Source organism: Gossypium hirsutum, chromosome D11, assembly GCF_007990345.1.
Source record: "Gossypium hirsutum isolate 1008001.06 chromosome D11, Gossypium_hirsutum_v2.1, whole genome shotgun sequence".
NCBI classification, from domain to species: domain Eukaryota; kingdom Viridiplantae; phylum Streptophyta; class Magnoliopsida; order Malvales; family Malvaceae; genus Gossypium; species Gossypium hirsutum.
Window position 1 is genome coordinate 8,405,834 of NC_053447.1, and position 19,643 is coordinate 8,425,476.

At 31.1% G+C, this 19,643-nt stretch overlaps 1 protein-coding gene and 1 long non-coding RNA gene across 9 annotated transcripts; one reads left to right on the forward strand and one right to left on the reverse strand.

Annotated features, from left to right (window-relative positions):
• Positions 1-500: 500 nt before the first annotated feature.
• Positions 501-6,208, reverse strand: LOC107924227 (CAAX prenyl protease 1 homolog). The gene is made up of 14 exons (XM_016854572.2): positions 6,098-6,208; positions 4,806-4,953; positions 4,605-4,689; positions 4,425-4,520; positions 4,260-4,325; positions 4,033-4,131; positions 3,755-3,868; positions 3,541-3,651; positions 3,110-3,172; positions 2,330-2,422; positions 1,684-1,797; positions 1,392-1,463; positions 1,078-1,143; positions 501-855 (listed from the first exon to the last, which is right to left on the reverse strand). Exons 1-14 carry the CDS (start codon positions 6,126-6,128, stop codon positions 739-741), a joined length of 1,275 nt encoding a protein of 424 aa, XP_016710061.2. The 5' UTR covers positions 6,129-6,208; the 3' UTR covers positions 501-738.
• Positions 6,209-10,617: 4,409 nt separating this feature from the next.
• LOC121223707 (uncharacterized) lies at positions 10,618-18,325 on the forward strand. Of its 8 annotated transcripts, XR_005921036.1 has the most exons (10): positions 10,619-11,098; positions 11,846-12,683; positions 13,942-14,026; positions 15,340-15,394; positions 15,604-15,692; positions 16,826-16,874; positions 16,998-17,067; positions 17,375-17,476; positions 17,691-17,764; positions 18,009-18,325. It is a non-coding gene; the product is annotated as an uncharacterized lncRNA (long non-coding RNA). The 8 variants fall into 8 exon arrangements; XR_005921035.1 differs by having other exon boundaries at positions 10,618-11,098; positions 11,846-14,026; XR_005921033.1 differs by lacking the exon at positions 11,846-12,683 and having other exon boundaries at positions 10,636-11,098.
• Positions 18,326-19,643: the final 1,318 nt, after the last annotated feature.

Below are 19,643 nucleotides of genomic sequence, written 5' to 3' on the forward strand. Positions count from 1 at the left end.
GAAAGGTAGAGAAAAAGAATATCCGACACTTAATATCTCAACAACTTCCTACTAACATTTACTTTATTTATCTATTTTAATGTTGGTAAGTAAATTATAGAAAATCTAATTATGCAACCGACAAGCAATGTCTCTCTTTCCAATTTTTGATTAGTGAGTAAACCCCGCTGTGACCCTAATCACTTCGATATTTAGAAATTTTCATAGTTTTTTAAATTTTCCATTCAGCTTCAAACATTAAAAAAAGCCATTAAAATTGAAGCCGCAGCTAATTTGACAAAACATAGCAACATTATGCTTAGTTGCTTCACAAATCCTAGCCACGTTCTATTTACAATAATATTACGTTATTATCCCCCCCCCCTTTTGTATTTGACAAGAACAACTAATAAAAACATTTTAAGAAAAACATAAAATACTCAAAACTTATTTTTGGGGGTTTTTTTCCTTACCTTGAAAATAGAGGCAAAATAAAAGGAGTGCAGTAAAAGGACGGAACATATTTAATCAAAGTTTCATTGCATTCGATGTTTCTCCGATCATTTGTCTAGTCTATTCTTCCCTCTTTTCTGCTTAGTTCCTTCCATTTTAACTAGCTTTCTGACTAATAAGTGTGCCTGAACTAGTGACATTTGACAACGTGAGGACGCCATGCAACTCAAATGCAGATCATCAAACAAAAATATTACAATGAAATGAAATAATTCAAACCCAGTTCTTAATATTATGACATCCCTATCACTCTTCCTTTTTGTCAGCTGCATCAATTGCCGCCAATCTTTCAACAAGAGGAGGATGAGAATAGTGATAAGCTGAGTACCACGGATCTGTATTCATAGCCGACAGATTTTCTTCCTGAAAAAATTGCACCAACAACTCCTCATTAACATGTAACTAGTATTTTATTTCAACTTCATTAACCTTTCTTTTTTTTCACTTAATATAAGCTACATGCAGATATTACCATTGGATGGACTTTGCATGAAGGTAACAACAATGAAGCAGACTTCATATTTGAAACGATATAGTAGATTCCGATTTAAACAACAAAGGAAAGCAAAATGACTAGAAATTCACCTGTAGCTTCACTAGACCGGCACGTAAAGCAGATCCATACCCAAGCTTCTTAGCAAAGGCATCAGCCTACATAAAACAATAAATACCATACATTATTAAATCCAAAGATTGATGAGAAGGAGATGGAAATGAGCAAGGATGTAAATTTTGTTAATTTAATGGTTAAGCTACATAGTAGGAAAGTGGTTATGAATCTAAATTCTTTTAATTAACAAATTTTCCATCCTCACTCATTTCTACCCTTCATGCCAGTCAAAGCCTATGAGAAAAGCACCAAAACTCAAAATCAGCATTTGCTGCAAAAAAGAAGTTACCTGAAATTCAAATGATCTGCTTACAAGATTGAGACCAAAGCTTACAAGGTGTTGGAGTGGTATTACAGTATGCTGCATATGATAAGGTCAGAGAATGGTTAGTATGGCAACTGATTCTCTTTCCATTCCATCATAATGAGCAATGATTCATAACCTTCAATCCTATCTATACGCAAACAAATTAAACAATGTCTCTGCTGCCCTGTTAAGAGCTTAGTTATGCTTATAGAGTACATCTCATTATTAGGCTAGGTATCTCAACTATGAGTACATTGTTTAGGTATTTTTGTACCTGAAATATAATAAGACCAATTAGTACCGGCTGTGTGTCAAACCCAAAGCTTCGGAAAAGATCAGTTGAGTTCCTGACCAGTGTATAACCTCCAAATTGCAAAAAAGTAAGAATCTGCATTTGGAAGGAAGGGAAAAACAAACAAACATCAAAACAAAGGAATGGAACTAGTTGCTGGAGCAAGAAATTATAGATATATCCACATACACCTTGACAAATCTAGCAAGCATAGTATAAAGACATAAACAGCTCATGTTCTAAATATTAAGCAGAAAAAATTGCTATTTTTTTACAGCATAGGCACTTGACTTGTGTGGCTCATTAACATGCTTTTGGTTTATCTAACTCATAATATTTTGTAGTGCCAGATGGAGGATATGGGATTATCTTGCTGCATGAACACTATCATAAGGTGTGACTGCCCTAAGAATTATATTGCTAAGCAGGCAAATCACCTCAATGAACAATTATTTTCTGATCATTTTTAACAGCATCACTGCTATTCCACCAAAACATAAATGAAGAGTCATGAACCATAATATAGTCATAACATGGTGCTCATTTATCCAAGGATAAAGAAAACGGGAGTGAGTTTTTTTTTCTTCAGAGAAAAAAAGAAGATTGCAAGAGAACAACCACAGCATACCTGCACAGCAATAAATGAGTACATGGTATGGTTTAGCTTCCAATGCCCCAGTTCATGAGCAATAACAGCAACAATTTCCTCGTCATTTTTGCACTGCAAAAAGAATCTAAATAAATAAGATCTTTCCCGACTGTTAAGGCAGCCTTCACTACACAGACAATGACGAGATCATTTAATCATTCTTTCCAACTTCTTCCATAAACTGGAAAAAGAAAAAATCATGTATTCGGCAATTTTCACTTTAAGTCAAAGTGCATCCTCAGAATCAAGATAAATTGAGTGGACTTACATATAAGTTCCTATATAAGAAATAAGATTGTTTGCTAGGAGAGAAATCTACTGGCATAAAATTAGACTATATTTGCCACAAACTCAAGTCTCCTGAGATTGGCAGACAATGTTCCCAGTTTTCAAGTAAATGTACTTAACAGCCAATATGCTGAACAGTAGGAAATAAGGTTGAAGGAAAAAAATATATTGAGTCTGAATTAAATATTAGAAGACTGGAATTTCCATTCACTTTATAATTACTCAGAATAGCTTCAACAAAAAATCATCATCACTAGGTTTAAAATGAAGACCTAAGACATTTTACTGGAAGGTCCTGTATGCCTCACAATGAAGGAAGATGATCCTAGCACACAAGTGATAATATTAACCCCTCTACTGAAGAACAACACAGGCATTTTGCACCTATCCTTTGCTCAATACAAAAATCTTAAGATACGAAAGGGCAGACATAAGAGGCAAAGAAACTTTTACTTAGTATTAGATCCATACCTGCTGAATCAATGTGTCATAAAGGACAATACGCTTGTTCTTAAAGAAACCATACATATAGGCCTGCATGACGTTGAAAACATTGAACCATAAGTGGGATGAAAAAGCACTTCTGCAATCAATCTCTTTGTGAATAAGGGACAAATATTTATCAAATTGAAATAGAATTAGTTTTCTGGCCAAAAGAAAAAGAAATAGACTTAGTTTGCTTTTCCTCAATGCCATCCACTGCATCACACAGTTCATGACAATAATGCCCCTAGAGTGTGTAAATAATATATTTAGCAGCCACAAGTCTATAAAGTAAGATGATTGAAGTAATCACTATTAGACTATCAGTTCAAACTTTTACATAAATGGTTTTACAAAAGAAAGACATAGTGTTGCCTTAAATGATAGAATATTAAAAAACTACAAATGATAATACTTACATTGCTATGACTTGATCTTGTGGATCCATCAACAACAAATAGTTTCTTCAAAGGAAATTTGAGGGAGGAAGCAAGTTTCTCAATCTTAAGTCTGAGCTCTCCTTCAGGAAGCTATTTCCCACAGTGCCATCCAAGGCAAAACAAAAGTAATTAGACTTAGGGGAAACGAGGAAGCTTGAATGAAACTATGACACAATGGTTAAGAAATACTCACAGGGGTGAACTTATTAAAAAGTGGAGCTATCAGAACAGGGTAAATTGTCATCATTACAAGAGAAAGGACAAACATAAATGCCCAAAGATAGATAGCCAGATATGGACCTCCATTCTGCAATCACAAAATTAAGATTCACCATAGTCAGAGAAGGATAACAATAATAGCAAAAAGACTACAGGGTAATTAAGACCATAAAATCTTGTTGTTAAGCTAACAATTGCCTGATTATAATAGAAAGGACTGAGACCAAATGCTAGAAATGTACACAATTTTACCTGTACTATGACAATAATAGCAGAAACAATTGGTGGACCAAGTACAATAGCAAGACATATTCCTTTGATAAGGTCCCTAAAGAATAACCATATTGTTTGCTGCCAAACATATGAGAAAATAATTAGGAACAGCAAGATAAGTGTGATCTTAAAATTAAAAAAAAAAGTTCCAAAAATAGCAGTAAACAAAGAAACAAGAAAGAGATTTAGCAATTAAGAATACGAACTTGATTGAAACCATGGCGGGCCTCGATTACAAAAGTTGAATAAAGAGAAAAGGATAGGTCAGTGATCTGCAATATAAAACCACAAATAAATGGTCTGTGTTACCTTACACAAAATGATAATTGTATTAAGGGATGCAGAAGACAAAGAAAAGATCATGAACTCACTTGTGACCATATCATAACACCAGCCAAAAATGAAAGGGTGTGCAATATTTCATTCTCTTCATTTAGACCAAGTAAAGGCAAGAAAGTTCCTGATTTCTGCAATAAATAACAATTAATTTACAAGATAGTGACAATCAACAAAAGGGAGGATCCATTTATTAAACAGCAATTAACTCTCACCTTCCAAAACCAAGGCAATATACCAAAGAACAAAATTGCAGAATCTATCAGGATCGTCACAAACTCATGAACAAAATGGAAGTGGCTGCGAATAAGAGAGATGCATCAAGGACTATGTCAAATCAAGTTAAAAGGAAGCTTGATTATTCCCTAATGTACCAATGTAATCTAATAAATGATCAATAGAAACAACAAACCAACCTCTTATCGAGGCTATAGGCTCGAGACTTTTCAAATTTCTCTTGGCTGATTACTCCTTCCAATGTTTTTGGAAGAGTTGGCAATTTGAGAGCAGCATGTTGCCGTAAGTCCAGATAAGTTTCAAATAAGTACATTAATATCATAAAACCTGTAAATAATAGAGGGTAAGTTGGGAGAGAAAAAGAACAGAGCACTTACAAACTCATAAACAACCATCAAAAACAAACTTCTTTAAGAACATAAGTAACCGAGTGATTAACAAGTCCCACAATCTGTGTCATGTACTTTGCACAACACATTCCTTAATAAACAGAAAAAAGCTAAAAGCCAAAGAGGTTGAAATGCAAAAGATAAAACCTATAAACAGGCTAAAATTATCTTACAAATCATTGGACCCCCAAAACCAATAAGGTATATTCAGTTCAATCAACAGTTTACAGCAACAAGGACTGTCTAAATATTTGGAATTGTCCTTTTACTTCTGTTCCCAGAGTTTTTTTAGCAACCAACAGGAAGATAAACCCCAAAGAACTAGATACAAACCATTTAAGCATGATGAAACATACTTATGCGATCATCTCTGAAAGTATCCACATGGGCAAAAACACAAAACATAAAACGTCTCAACGTGGCATAAATGCAAGTACATGTTTTGGTTCTTTCGAGTGAAAAGTTTCATTATCATGATTGCCCAATTTCCTGCAACTTGTAAGCTACTTAATTAGTAGATCAACCCCCGTCACCTTCCGACAATCACTAAACAGAACACTTGAAGAAACTACTAACATAATTTAGCTCATTTCCGCGTATTTCTTTATATTTCATTGATATAAGAAGGAAAAAAAAGACTCGAAATATGCTTGAAAGCTAACTCCAAAACCTAGAATTTCCAATCACTAGCAATCAAAGAAAATATATTCATATGCATGAATACAAATTGAAACTAGGGAAAAAAATATATTCCAACTAATCTACGAAAATTTAAAAAGGAAAGAAAAAAAAAAGAGAGAGAGAGAGAAGCGCTTCGTATTTCATTTCAGGAACCACAGTGGAAACTAATAAATAGGAACGGACAAGAAAATAAAAGGAACAAAAAAAGTCCCGATGAAAACGTAAAAAGATTTTAATAATTTCAATCCGAACCAGATTTAAAAATAAACAAATAAATAAAATCGTGAGAAATAGGGTGGAAAAATCAACATGTGTGAGCAAGGAAAGACAAGAATAAATCTGGAAAGTGAAGAGATTCAAGCTAAAACAATACGAAGAAATGAAAGAAGAGAAGAGCGTACCAACAACAGCTTCCATGTACGGAAACTCCATGTCGTATCGATGAAGGATTCAGAATCCAGACAGCGAAATCGAGAGAGAAAAAGATAGAAGGTGTTTCACTACGGCCCTAGTCTCTTCGATATTTAAATGGTCTTAGACGGGTACGGTTTTTAAAACCCGCGTTCGACCCGACTACGATTATCCGTTTTATGATCTCAAAAAATAAGTATACCCCAACCATGCTCCTTCAACTATCAATAAGTTACATTTAAGTCATCTAATTATATAAAATTACAATTTCATCACTCAACTCTTCAATTTGTTCATTTAAATCATCCCTCTTTTAACTTAATAACTTAATAATACAAAATACATCAAAAAGGGAAAAAAATGATGTCAATAATTTAGACTGTGAATTGATATTTACAAACAATTCTCAAACATGGATAAATTGCGGAGTAAATTGTAGCAGTTAATAAAATAATTCAAATTTTTAGACTTTTTTAAAATTTAGGCAATTTGGTTTTTTTATAATTTTACAAATATTTTTTTAGAAAATTTATATGATTATAATTTTTTATAATTCCAGAAAAATAAATTATGAATTTTTAGATTTTAAGTTTTTTTATTTGTTTTGATTTTAACATTGAAAAGATCTAAAAGCATCAAATTGATGTTTTAACTATAAGTTAAGGACTAAATTAGTTATTACACCTATGAGTTAATGTGCCACATATTGAGTCCATTATTGAAGTAACGGGCGACTAAAACATTATAAATCAATAATATCGGTAATCATTAATAACTTTTCATAGTTGTGTGGTCAAAACGAAAACTTATTAGTAGTGGATAACTAATGGTATATTCGAGGTCAATAAAAACTTAATTATCCACATTGGCATTCATTAGCAAATTAATAAAAAGAATGATTTAATTGATAAATATAGAATAATTAAATGATCAAATTATAATTTTTCATAATTGAGGGTGAATTCCAATTATATTTTCCCTGACAGAATTTATATAAAATAAATTATTAATGGATCAACATTTATATAAATCATTTTAAATATAATTGTAACATAAAATAATGAATCCATTCCTTGTTTTCTGGTTATGGGTCATAATCCAGTTTTTCCAATATTGGATTAAAATGGACCGAATCTACTCCGGCAGACATGCCTTTTAAGCATAACAGCACTAGCTGCCACCCAACCTTCTTAATCGTTGCATGTAGAGTAGATTCAAAGCTCGCACAATTATTGCAACAACATAAACCGATCATTAACGAACCCTAATGTTTGGACTTTTACCCCCCCCCCCAAAAAAACATAACAATCAACAATGTCAATATTGCATAATATGCATGCTCCAACCAGGCTTCTTGTCTTCTTTCCCTTGTCTTATTACACGAATGAAAGAAAAGGAAAAGTGCAATAATGGTCGAGTTACTTAGTTTGCCTGTCCAAATACCTTGAATATTATTAGTGTACAATAGCAGATTTTGCATATCAAGTCCAAAATAAGCTTTTTCTAGGGTATTTTATAAAAATAATACAAAATAATATCAAAATAATATATAAAAAAGTTTATTTACCAAAATGGTAAATACAACAGTTAAAAAAAACCTGAAAGAAGGGTCTGCCACAGGCGGCACCTTTGGTGCCTGTGGCAGAGGCGGCACCAATTGTTCGTATTTCGGCTCTTTATTCGTATTTTTTTCTCGAATTTTATTACTTTTAAAAAATATACTATTTTGTAATTTTATTATTTTACATTATTTTAGTACATTGTGTTTGAAATGTATTAATTTAGTGTGTTTTTTAAATAAATTAAAAAAAAATCTTATTTCAGCTCTTTGTTCGTATTTTTTTCCTAGGATTTTATTTCTTTTAAAAAATATACTATTTTCTAATTTTATTATTTTACATTATTTTAGTACATTATGTTTGAAATGTATTTATTTAGTGTGTCTTTTATTTAAATTTTTAAAAAAACTCTTATTTCGGCCATTTGTTCATTTTTTTCCGAATTTTATTACTTTTAATAAAAATATATTATTTTTGTATTTTATTATTTTACATTATTTTAGTACATTATGTTTGAAATGTATTAATTTACTGTGTTTTTTAAATAAATTTTTAAAAAACCCTTATTTCGGCCATTTGTTCGTATTTTTTTCCCAGATTTTATTACTTTCAATAAGAATATATTATTTTCTAATTTTATTATTTTACATTATTTTAGTACATTATGCTTGAAATGTATTAATTTACTGTGTTTTTTAAATAAATTTAGTAAAAAACCCTTATTTCGGCCCTTTGTTCATATTTTTTTTCCAGATTTTATTACTTTAAAAAATATAATATTTTCTAAATTTTATTATTTTACATTATTTTAGTACATTATATTTGAAATGTATTCATTTAGTGTGTTTTTTAAATAAATTTAAAAAAAAACTATTATTTCGGCCATTTGTTCGCATTTTTTTACCGGATTTTATTACTTTCAATAAAAAACACACTAAATGAATACATTTCAAACATAATGTACTAAAATAATGTAAAATAATAAATTAAAAAATAGTATGTTTTTAAAAGTAATAAAATCTGGGGAAAAAAATACGAACAAATGGCTGAAATAGGAACATGTTAGTGCTGCCTCTGCCACAGGCACCATTGGTGCCGCTGTGGCAGGCCCTTCATTCAGCTGTTTTTTTTGGTACCATCACTACACCAAAACAGGCTTTTAGCGGCGCTTTTTGTGGCGTTTGGATAAAAAACGCCGTTAAAAATCGAGCATTAGCGGCGCTTTACAAAAAACGCCGCCAAAGATCAAGCATTAGCGGCGCTACTAAAAATAAGAATTAGCGTCGTTTTTTGAGAAAACGCCGCAAAAAACCTAAGCGACCTTTCGGGGCTTTAGCGGCATTTTTAGAGAAGCGCCGCTAATGCTCTGGTCTTTAACGGTGTTTTTGGAGAAGCGCCGCTAATGCTTCGGGCTTTAGCGGCGTTTTTGGAGAAGCGCCGCTAGTGCTCAGGGATTTAGCGGCGTTTTTAAAAAAGCGCCGCAAAAGCATTTTATCTGTCTAATTACTATTTAAATTGTTTATTTATATTAATTAAAATTCAAATTATTTTTAATTGAATATTTGTTAAAAATGGATAAATTTGAAATAATGACACGTATATAAATAAATTGAAATAAAAAACATAGAAAATATTTGTTAAAAATGGAAAAATTAAAATATTATTATTTAAATAATTTTAAATTTGTTTTGGTACATGACTGATTGATTTTTAATTTATATATTAAATAATTTCATATATAATTGTAAATGATACGATAGTATTAATTTTAAAATATTTAATTAATTATCATTATAGTTTAGGGTTTAATATATATGGTTTAGGGTATATGGTTAATTTAGAATTTAAGGTCGGTTTAGGAGTTACAATTTTAAGGTTTATATATTATGGAATTGGGGATTATGGATTAGGGGTTCTGGTTTAAGGGTTGTGATTTAGGGGTTAGGGTTAGAGATTACGAGTTAGAGATTTAGGGTTTATGGATTCGGTGTTAGGTTATGATTTAGGGTTTAGATTAATTAGTGTGCTTTAATTTATATTAAATAAGGTTCAGGGTTAGGGGTAAGGATTTGAGTTAGGGTTTATGGTTTAGATTAATTAGTGTTTTTTAATTTATATATTAAATAAGGTTCAGGGGTTAGTAGTTAGGGGTTAGGGGTTTGTGGTTAGGGCTTAGGGCTTAGGGCTTAGAGGTTAAGAGTTAGTAATTTAGGGTTTAGAGATTCGAGGTTGGGTTAAGGTTTTGTTTAGATTAATTAGTATTTTTTAAATTATATATTAATTAAGTTCTTATATAATTGTAAAAGAGGGGTTAGGGGTTTTAGGGTTTATGTTGTATGACTTAGGGCTTAAAAGATAGGGGTTAAAGGTTTAGGGTTTAGATTAATCGGTATTTTTTAATTTATATATTAAATAATTTCTTATATAATTATAAAAAATAATATTAATTTTAATATATTAAAATTATGATTATAGTTTAAATTATTTAAGATATAATAGATCAATTATATATATTAAATGGTTTAGGATTTAAGGTTTACTTTAGATTTGTTAAATGATGAAATTTTATACAATTAATTAATGTTTTTATATTTAAAAATATTTAATCTAAATTTAGATTAAATGGTTTAAACCATTTGATATATTTAAATATTAGATTTAAAAAATTAATAAATAAATAAATTCATGTAACAGATTGATCATATGGATAGGTAAGTATCTATTTTGGATAGGACGAACTTATAACAAATAAAAATGAAATACAAAAACTAAATCATTCCACATTGAACATGTAGCAAAATAGCTATATTTTAGTTAGCAAAATAAAATATTTTTACTAGAGCAAAACAACGTTGTTTTGTTCAAAATAAAATAATTTTTTGTAGCGTTTTTATAAAAAAAATGCGCAAAAATCATTTTACTTTGAGAAATCGCGCCACTTTACAAAAAATTTCCCCCGTGAAATCCCTAATCTTCCCATGGCCAACAATGTTTTGAACTTCTTTTGATACCCGTTCCCTTTCCATTCACCAAGTCCTTTCTCCTATTACCCTTTCCCCTCTCATTTTCTCTCTTTCCTCTTCACCTGACCCTATCAAAGGAACTCAGCTTTCCATCTCGCTACCAGACGACGATGTTTTAAACTCCTTCTTCATCGTTTTCTCTACTTCCCCTTCTTCTTCTGCTCTCCAATGGCTAACCGACAAATACAAGTCCCCACCAATTCCACCAAACATGTTTATCTTGTCTTTCAGAACAAAAAAAACAACACCACCAGCCTAAGCCTAAACAGATCCAAGCTTTCTATTTTGGCTAAACCAAGACTATAGCTTGTTCTATACTGTTGGTGGGTCTGTTTGTTTCCAAAGATAACTTCACTGCATTTTCTTTGCTTTTTCCCAATGGATGTTTTCTAGCTTCTTTCTTTTGGAGGTTAGTTAGCTTCTTTTCTAGGTTTTTATTTCTATTTGGGGTTCTTTTCTTTTGGGGTTCTTTTCTGGGTTTAAATTTGAAACTTAGATTGCTTTTCTGGATCTGCTACTTCTTTTATTTCTTATTCCATTCTTCAGGCATATATGTTTGATTATGTGTTAAGGCATGATACATTGAGACCTGATATATGTATATGTATGTATTATTCACCTCATTACCTTTGCAAGGATTAAAGATTGTTGAAATTGATATTGGAAATATAAATTCTCTAAGTGGGAATTTGCAGTCAAATAGGTAGAACGAACACCTGACCAAGGTATTAAAGAATGATTTCTTACAAGTTTTTAATAACCTGGAAAGACAGGTGATAAACTGTGTGGTTTAGGACAACTTGCTGTCTGAAACTTGAAAGTTTTCGCCTTTTTTGTTGTTTAAAATATACTTTTGATTTCAATCATTTCATACAGAATTCCACCATACATGTTCAGTTTTTGATACTATCTTATATCGTTAATTCGTAGTTAACATAATAGTTAATACAGTACGGTGGAAGTGAGTGAGGCCCTTATAATCGATTTACAGAATGGAACTGTGCTTCGGTTGGTTCTTATTTGTGTCTTCGATTCCTGTGATTTTTGCTCAAGATATTAGTCATGGATCAATTGTAGTTGATGGAACTATGACTGTTGCTCAAGATGTTAGGCACATACATAATTTTTCATTCACTCTATGTCATATTCATGTTAGGCACATACATACAATCATCATTTTTGATGCAGTCAGTTGGTTCAAGGAAATCAAGGAAGTGTAACTGTAGCATTGCAACAAATTCAGGCATTGATTCTACTAACTTTTTTTTGCTAGTTGGAAAAAGTTCTTTCTGTATTTGCTGCAACATTTTGCAATCAATCTCTTTCTGTTTCTTGAACTAATATATATATAATCCTTGCAAGACATTAAAGGTGACGTGAATTTGGGCGGTCCACAGAGAGCCATGCCCATGGATCCCTCAATTTATGGACAGGGAATCATGCTCTAACAGCTCGTTTTTGGGTCAAGTTAGAATAGTGATTTTGAGACCACAAATCTAATGTTAAAATATTAATTTTATTATTATATTAAATTTTACAGCATGATAGAATTATTATGTGAAAGTTTCGTAAAGAAATTTTACTGTATGAATATTTAATTCGGTAAAAAGGACTAAATCACGTAAAGCGTAAAAGTTGTGTTCTATAAGCTAAAGGTGCCTAATACCTATAGAACATTAAAGTAAAGGTCCTTAAGTGGTAAATGGGCCATTTATGAGTTAGTGGATGATAGTGGAGTGGCATTTGGTGTAATTACTAATGTTTTTAAAGCATATTTTGGTAATTAGTTAATTAAAAAAAAGAAAAAAAAACAATTTTAAGCTTATTTTCTCATCTCTTCCACGGAAATAAAAAAAAAATTGTTGAGTTCTGCCTACTTTCTTGGCTGTTCGAATGGAGAGGGAAGAAGAGGGCTGCTGCATGTTTAATTTTTGAGCTCATTTAGGAGTTGGTTCCTTAAGAAACTGATCAATAGTAGGTTCAGCTGCTGTTCGGTAAGTCCCTGCAATGAAACTTTGAAAATGTTTCCATGTTTATTATGTGTTTAATACATGCAAGTAAAATGCAGATTTAAGGATTGTTAAGCAAAGTTATAGTAGTTAAAATACATGTTATTTGTTACCAAAATAATGATGTTAGAAGTGAAGAAGAGTAGATAAATAAATGTATAGTTGGTGTTGAAACCTACTGTTGAATGTTGATAGTTTCAACATGTAATTGCTGTATTTTATAGTGCAATAAATCTTGGTGTAATTGATCTGTTGCTGTTCTAATTAAAGTAAAATGGTGGTTGATAAATGTCCTGTTTTGTGGTAATAAACAAAATATAAAGATGGTTGAAATTGACATGCATTACTGTTCGATTTATGTTTGAAAAGTTATTAAATTTTGGAGCTTAAAACAGTTTAAATTAGGATTTACATTTCCAAATTTCAGTTTTAGTAATGTCCCATTATTATTGGTTGAAGCTAAGGAACCAAGCATTTGTTGAAAGGATGTAGGGAGCTAAATTGTCTGAAAATTATTTTTGTCAGCTAGTGAAAATTTAATGTTCAAATGTATTGATTTTTTTAGTGTCCGAATGCATGCTAGAATTCAATATGTCCAAATTCACGCTGAAAATTAAAACACTAGAGTGTTTTGTTTAGGTAGGTTGAATGTGTATGATGTTCAAACCCGTCTATACACTAGAGTCATTGTTGTACCGTTTCAAACCGGACAAGAAGCCATGTACGTAAAATTGAGCTATCGTGTTGCATGATCTTGTATGGTAAATTAAATGAAAATATATCAAATTTTAATACAAAATATAGGTAAGTATTGGGTATATGAAATGATAAAAATATTTAAATTATGATGCATGATTTATGTGTATAGAAATGAAATATTTTTCGTGAGAACTCGATTATGTTTATTTGTGAGCATGCCTTTCCCCTTGTTAAGATCCAAAAACGAAGCATGACGTTCAAGGCTCGTGTAGCCTCGAACATAATAAGTGCTTGTTGATACTTGCGCAAAATATAGTTGCCATTGATGAGCTTATGTATTCTTTGATGTTTAATGGTAAAATATGAATATTTGATGTTAGATTTTCATATTTTATGAAGTAATTTTTGATGAAAATGCAAATTAGAGATTAAATTGTGAAATATTGAAATTATGTGGTTAAAAGTGTAATTTTTGCCAAAATGTGTAAATTATGTTAAATTGAATGAATTAATGATTAAATAAGAAAATTTTATTATTATATAGATTGAGAAAAAAATGAGATTCGGATCTAGAACGGGGAAAGCAAATATCGGATTAGTCGACCTAATTGGTCGTTACAGCGAACGAGGTAAGTTCGTATGGTAATAACGTATTTAAATTTTTTTATAAATGCTTAATTATTATTAAATTGAATTGAATGATGAATGGTCATGAAAACGAACCGAAATTGGCAGAGTTACGACGTCCAAAAGTCCCGTATGAACCTAAAGAATAGAATAAGATACAAATGTCATAACATTAAGGTTACCAAGATTTGATAACATGTAAGACCATGTTTGGGACATTGGCATTGTACTGTGATTACGTATAAGACTATGTCTGGGACATTGGCATCGTTATATAATTTCGCATAAGACTCTGTCTGGGACAGTGGCATCGATATGTGATAACATGTAAGACCATGTTTGGGATATTGGCATTGTAATGTGATTACGTATAAGACCCTGTCTGGGACGGTGGCATCGATATGTGATAACATGTAAGATCATGTCTGGGACATTGGCATTGTACTGTGATTACGTATAAGACCATGTCTGAGACATTGGCATCGTTATTTGATTTCGTATAAGACCCTGTCTGGGACAGTGGCATCGATATGTGATAACATGTAAGACCATGTTTGGGACATTGGCATTGTACTGTGATTACGTATAAGACCATGTTTGGGACATTGACATCGTTATATGATTTCGTATAAGACCCTGTCTGGGACAGTGGCATCGATATGTAATAACATGTAAGAACATATTTGGGATATCACATTATACAAGCTATTATGATTTCTGAGTATCCTTAACGATTCTGAATGATTCAACGGGCAAAGTCAAGATGAGAATGAAAGTACAATTGAATTAAGTGATACAGATACGTATAGAACCTAAGTGAGAATCATATGAAGGTAATTTGGTAATTTCTTAGTGTATCATGCATATGAAATGAGAAAGATTATGTATAAATATGATTCATGCCAAAATGTGTTTATTTGACTATAATGAGGTATGAATTAAATGATATGTGAGATATGAGTTATAGTTGTGTTAACTAAATATACATATGGCACATGGTGTGCGAAATATTGTTATTTGATGATAATTTACTTGGCTAAAGAAAAGGTGATGATATTGAATAATAAAGTATATTTATATAATTATTTACGCATATGAAAATGTGAATGAAATGATGAGAAGTATTCAAACTATACGTGTTTTGAATGAATAAACTCATGAAAATTTGGATTAATTATGTGCATGAATTTGAAATAGAATGGTGCAATCATATGTATTATATCATATTTTGAATAATTCTTTTAAATACGGTTAGTTAATAACATGAGTTTATTTCTATACGAGCTTACTAAGTCTTAGAGTTTTTTTTTTATAGAGTTTCAGAGGCTTGCTCGGTTTGGAAGTCGTCGGAGATGTCATCACACTATCCAGTTATGGTTTGACATTTATAAGCTTTGTGATTTTGGTTATATTGCATGTATAGGCTTGAGTCTTTTTAATAAAGGTTTTTGGTGATGGTTCAAGATGACCATTTGATCATTTGGTATATGATGAGTATTTATTTATGAAAAGCATGTTTTAAATAGGTTTGAATGTGAAAATGTGTTGGTTTCCATATTGATTGTAAATTGTCCAATAGGTCCGGTAATGCTCCATAACCCTATTCCAGTAACGGATACGGGTTAGAGGTGTTACACATGCAGTCAAAACTTGGAATAGGAAATACAGGTACTCTTTGTAACTACTGGTTTTATATTCACTTTGCACCATTCACCTTGCTACATACTAATGAGTTTCATTTCCATAACCTAACTTCTAATTATCTTGTCATGGATTTATTGATTTACTATAACATTATGTCATTTCCATTCAGCCTCTACAAAAAAAAATTATATTTGGTTTCATCACAGTCCATCTTATCTTTCTTACCTTATTCAACTCACATGCTTCTAAATTTGGCCAATATGATCCCAAATATTTCAAAAGGAAAGCTAGTAGATTAGGTGTTTGCTTGTGGGCTACTGTAAAATATGCTTAGTGCGCTGTAACTTAAGAGAACTGGGTGATTCTCTAGTTTGGCACTGTCGTTTGCTAAATCTAGCTACTCTAAAAAAATACTGCATGAAGTTGTTGTTTTTATTTTGTTTGGTTCATTTCTCTTTTAAAATGAAGGCACCATATATAATAACCTTTGGTTCTGTAGTTTATTAAATCGAGGCATTCTTGTATATATTCTTATACTTCCATGCTTACTTTTCTTCTGAACCTTGGAGTTGGTAGCCTTCCGTTGAAGGGTTGGCCATTAACCGTAAGCTTTAAACTAGACTTGTGTCCTTAATTTTTATTTTCCATATCTGGGTTATTGTCCTTAACCGACTCTAGGTGATAAAAAATAAAACAATGGAAGAGGAGGAAATGTTTAACGTGTATGCCCATTTATGATTTTCTTAGTTTGGTTTGAAAATAAGGAATTTGGTTGGAAAATCATAAAGTTGATTTATTTCTTTATATGCATTTATATATATTAATAGGAATTCATTATATCCATATAAAATTGTCAGGTTTGTCTACATTATTCATCTTTTAAACTTTTTTTATTTTATATGTTAATATTTTTTTTGAGTTTTAATTTGTACTATTTTAATCAAATAAATATAATTTTGAATGTAAAAAAACATTAAAGAAAATAAAAATCACCATCGTTATTATGCTAATATTTTTAAAATAAAATCATGGTACAAAAGAGAAAAGATCAGCTGTTCTCAAGTTAATAATTTATATTATGTCTATTACTTTTGGTTCTTCGATTGTCAGTTCTCTATAAACTGTAGAGGAAATGTAATTTATTTTCTTGGTTACAGGTTGCTTTTTACCCCTGCTATGTCATAATGTTTTATAAATTGGATATAAGTAAGTGACTATTTAATCTTTGCATTTTAAGGAGGAACTTATCTGTTATTTATTTTAGAATTGTTTTTCTTCAGCTGAAATAACCCTTGACAAATGTGACATTGAATTCCTCACTTGTATTAGATTCGATGAACTGGAGACAGCATTGATGGAGATGGTTAAGCAGGACAATCGGCGCCAATTATGTGCTAGGGTAAACTGGAATATGTTATTCAATTTGCCAAAATCTACAGTCAATTTCTGACTTGTTTTTAAAGATAATTATAAAACTATGTAATTCCTGTCATGCAAATCATTTTGCTTGCTTTTACCTGGCACCTTAGGCTTCTTCATGAAATTTAATGTCAATATGCATTACCAAAACTTGCTAAAAAACCCGTGTTTCTGGTTTTCATGAATCATGAATTGGAAGTTGCTAGTTTTCTTAGCAGTTTGAATATTATTTTCTTCTATCGATATGTATGTCTTTATGATAATGATGTTTGTTAAATATTTCATAGATCTTAATGCGATTTGAGCAAGATCAAAAGGAAACAGAAGATGCTTGTAGATTTGCCGAACAAAATGTAGCTGCACAGAGATATTTTGTTGAAGTGCTTCAGGTACTCATCATGTTCAAGTTTCTTGTTTTTTTTTGTTTATAAAATTTCCCCTCAAACATACCTTATTGAGGCACTTGAATTCTCGAATCTGTTATTTATGCATACTTTTATGTCTGCAAGTAGAAGTATAGACATTTTGATAATACAGTGGTGTCATATGCCTTTTGTGTTAGAATTTGAATTGTTCCCCCTAAACAATTTTCTCTATGTACAGGTTTGATTGTGGCATGTTTATGTATTCTATATATCAACTTCTATAGCAGAGGCTTAAGTCTTTGTTTTGAGCAGGTAAGTCCATGGAACAATTTTTTATCCTTGTAGTTCATGTTTTATTTTGATTTTTCTGTAATTAAACTCTAGTACTCAGGGCAGTAGTTGTTGGGATGTAAAATCTATTGTCTATCTGCCTAAATATATGACAAAAGGCAGAAGTATATATTGGAGATACTCTCACATGCACATTCATTCGTTTGAAACACGATATCTAGTTATTTGTCTTTGAACTGAGTTGGATTTTTCCATGCTTATGTAGGAACACATGCCCTATGCCTTATTTTCGTTTAAGGACCGCCAAGGAAATTTTGAAACTGAAAGCTGATTGATCGGATGTGTATGCCGGCTTTCATCAACTACTTTCGAAGGCCTTACTAGGAATTGAAATGGTGTGCAAAGAGATTGCTTCTTCTGATCTGATTTTTCGATATAAATACTGGACAAAGTATGGATATTTTACTGCTGTTAGTAAAATAGGATTCTCTTCTTAGGATCTTAGTTTGTTCACTTGTATTAGACTCAACAATGGCTTGCATTGCATTGATATTGTTTTTACTTAAATTTCGAGGTTTACAATTTTTAATTTTTATTAATTATTTACGTTTTCTCACTTTTATTAATTATTATTATTTAAGCTTCCTTTATTTGCCTTATTTTATCATTTTCATAGAAAATTTAATTTAAATAATATTTTTTTATTTATCCTTAAAAGTATATTTAAAGTTCAAATTTTAAAAATAAAATAAAATATAATATTTATCATAAAAATAAATATTATTTGATTAAAATAATTTTTTTGCATGACATGTTTTTAGCGGCGTTTTTACGAGAAGCGTCGCTAAAGGTTTGTTCTATAGCGGCGTTTATGATAAAAAGCGCCGCTAAAGGTCATGTTCTTTAGCGGCGGCGTTTGTGACAAAAGTGCCGCTAAAAGTCATGGTCTATAGCGGCGTTTGTGGGAAAAGCGCCGCTAAAGGTCATGGTCTTTAGCGGCGTTTATGGAAAAAGCGCCGCTAAAAATCTTGGTCTATAGCGGCGTTTGTTTCTAAAAGCGCCGCAAAAGTTAGCGACACGTTCAACAACGGCGTTTTTTGCGGCGCTTGTCAAAACTAAATATCCACATCCAACTGGACAAATCTAGCAGAATAGTATGAAGACAAACAGATCATGTTCTAAATATTAAGCATAATAAATTGCTGTTTTTTTTACCGCATAAGCACTTTGACTTGTGTGGCTTGTTAAAGATGGAGGATATGGATTATCTTGCTGCATGAAAACTATTATAAGGTTTGACTGCTCTAAGAACTATACAACTAAACAGGCAAAACACTTCAGTGACTTCTCTTTCAGACTTAAAAAACCATAATTATTGTTTACCAACCATTTTATAATTTTTTATAGTTAGATGACAAAAAAAGAAAAGAAAAGTCAATGTAATTTACCCTTAAAAAATATATAAGCATGTGTAGTTTTTCTCTCTTCTTCTCCCCATTAAAGTTTTATCAAAAACTAATCAAAACACATTTGAGATGAAAAGATCACAAAACGTAACACAGCAAAACCATAGGTTATTAAAAAACATGTGCATGCATATTCATCATGTAATAAGCAATATACCTCTTGAAACTACATTGTATGGCCTAGATATGTAAGAAAGTAAGGACAAGGTAAATCTATCTTAAGATTCTTATAACTTTCCTTATTTTAAGATGTATTCATAACCAATCTAAAATCAATCAACCAAATCAAAAAAAAATTTGAGATTATCCCATATCATTAATCTTAATTTTCTCACTAATTAACTAAATATTAAATGCATTAACATATATTCAATTATATGTCTTCCTCATATATAGAGAAAACATTTTAAAACATAAATAAAGACTATTAAAGC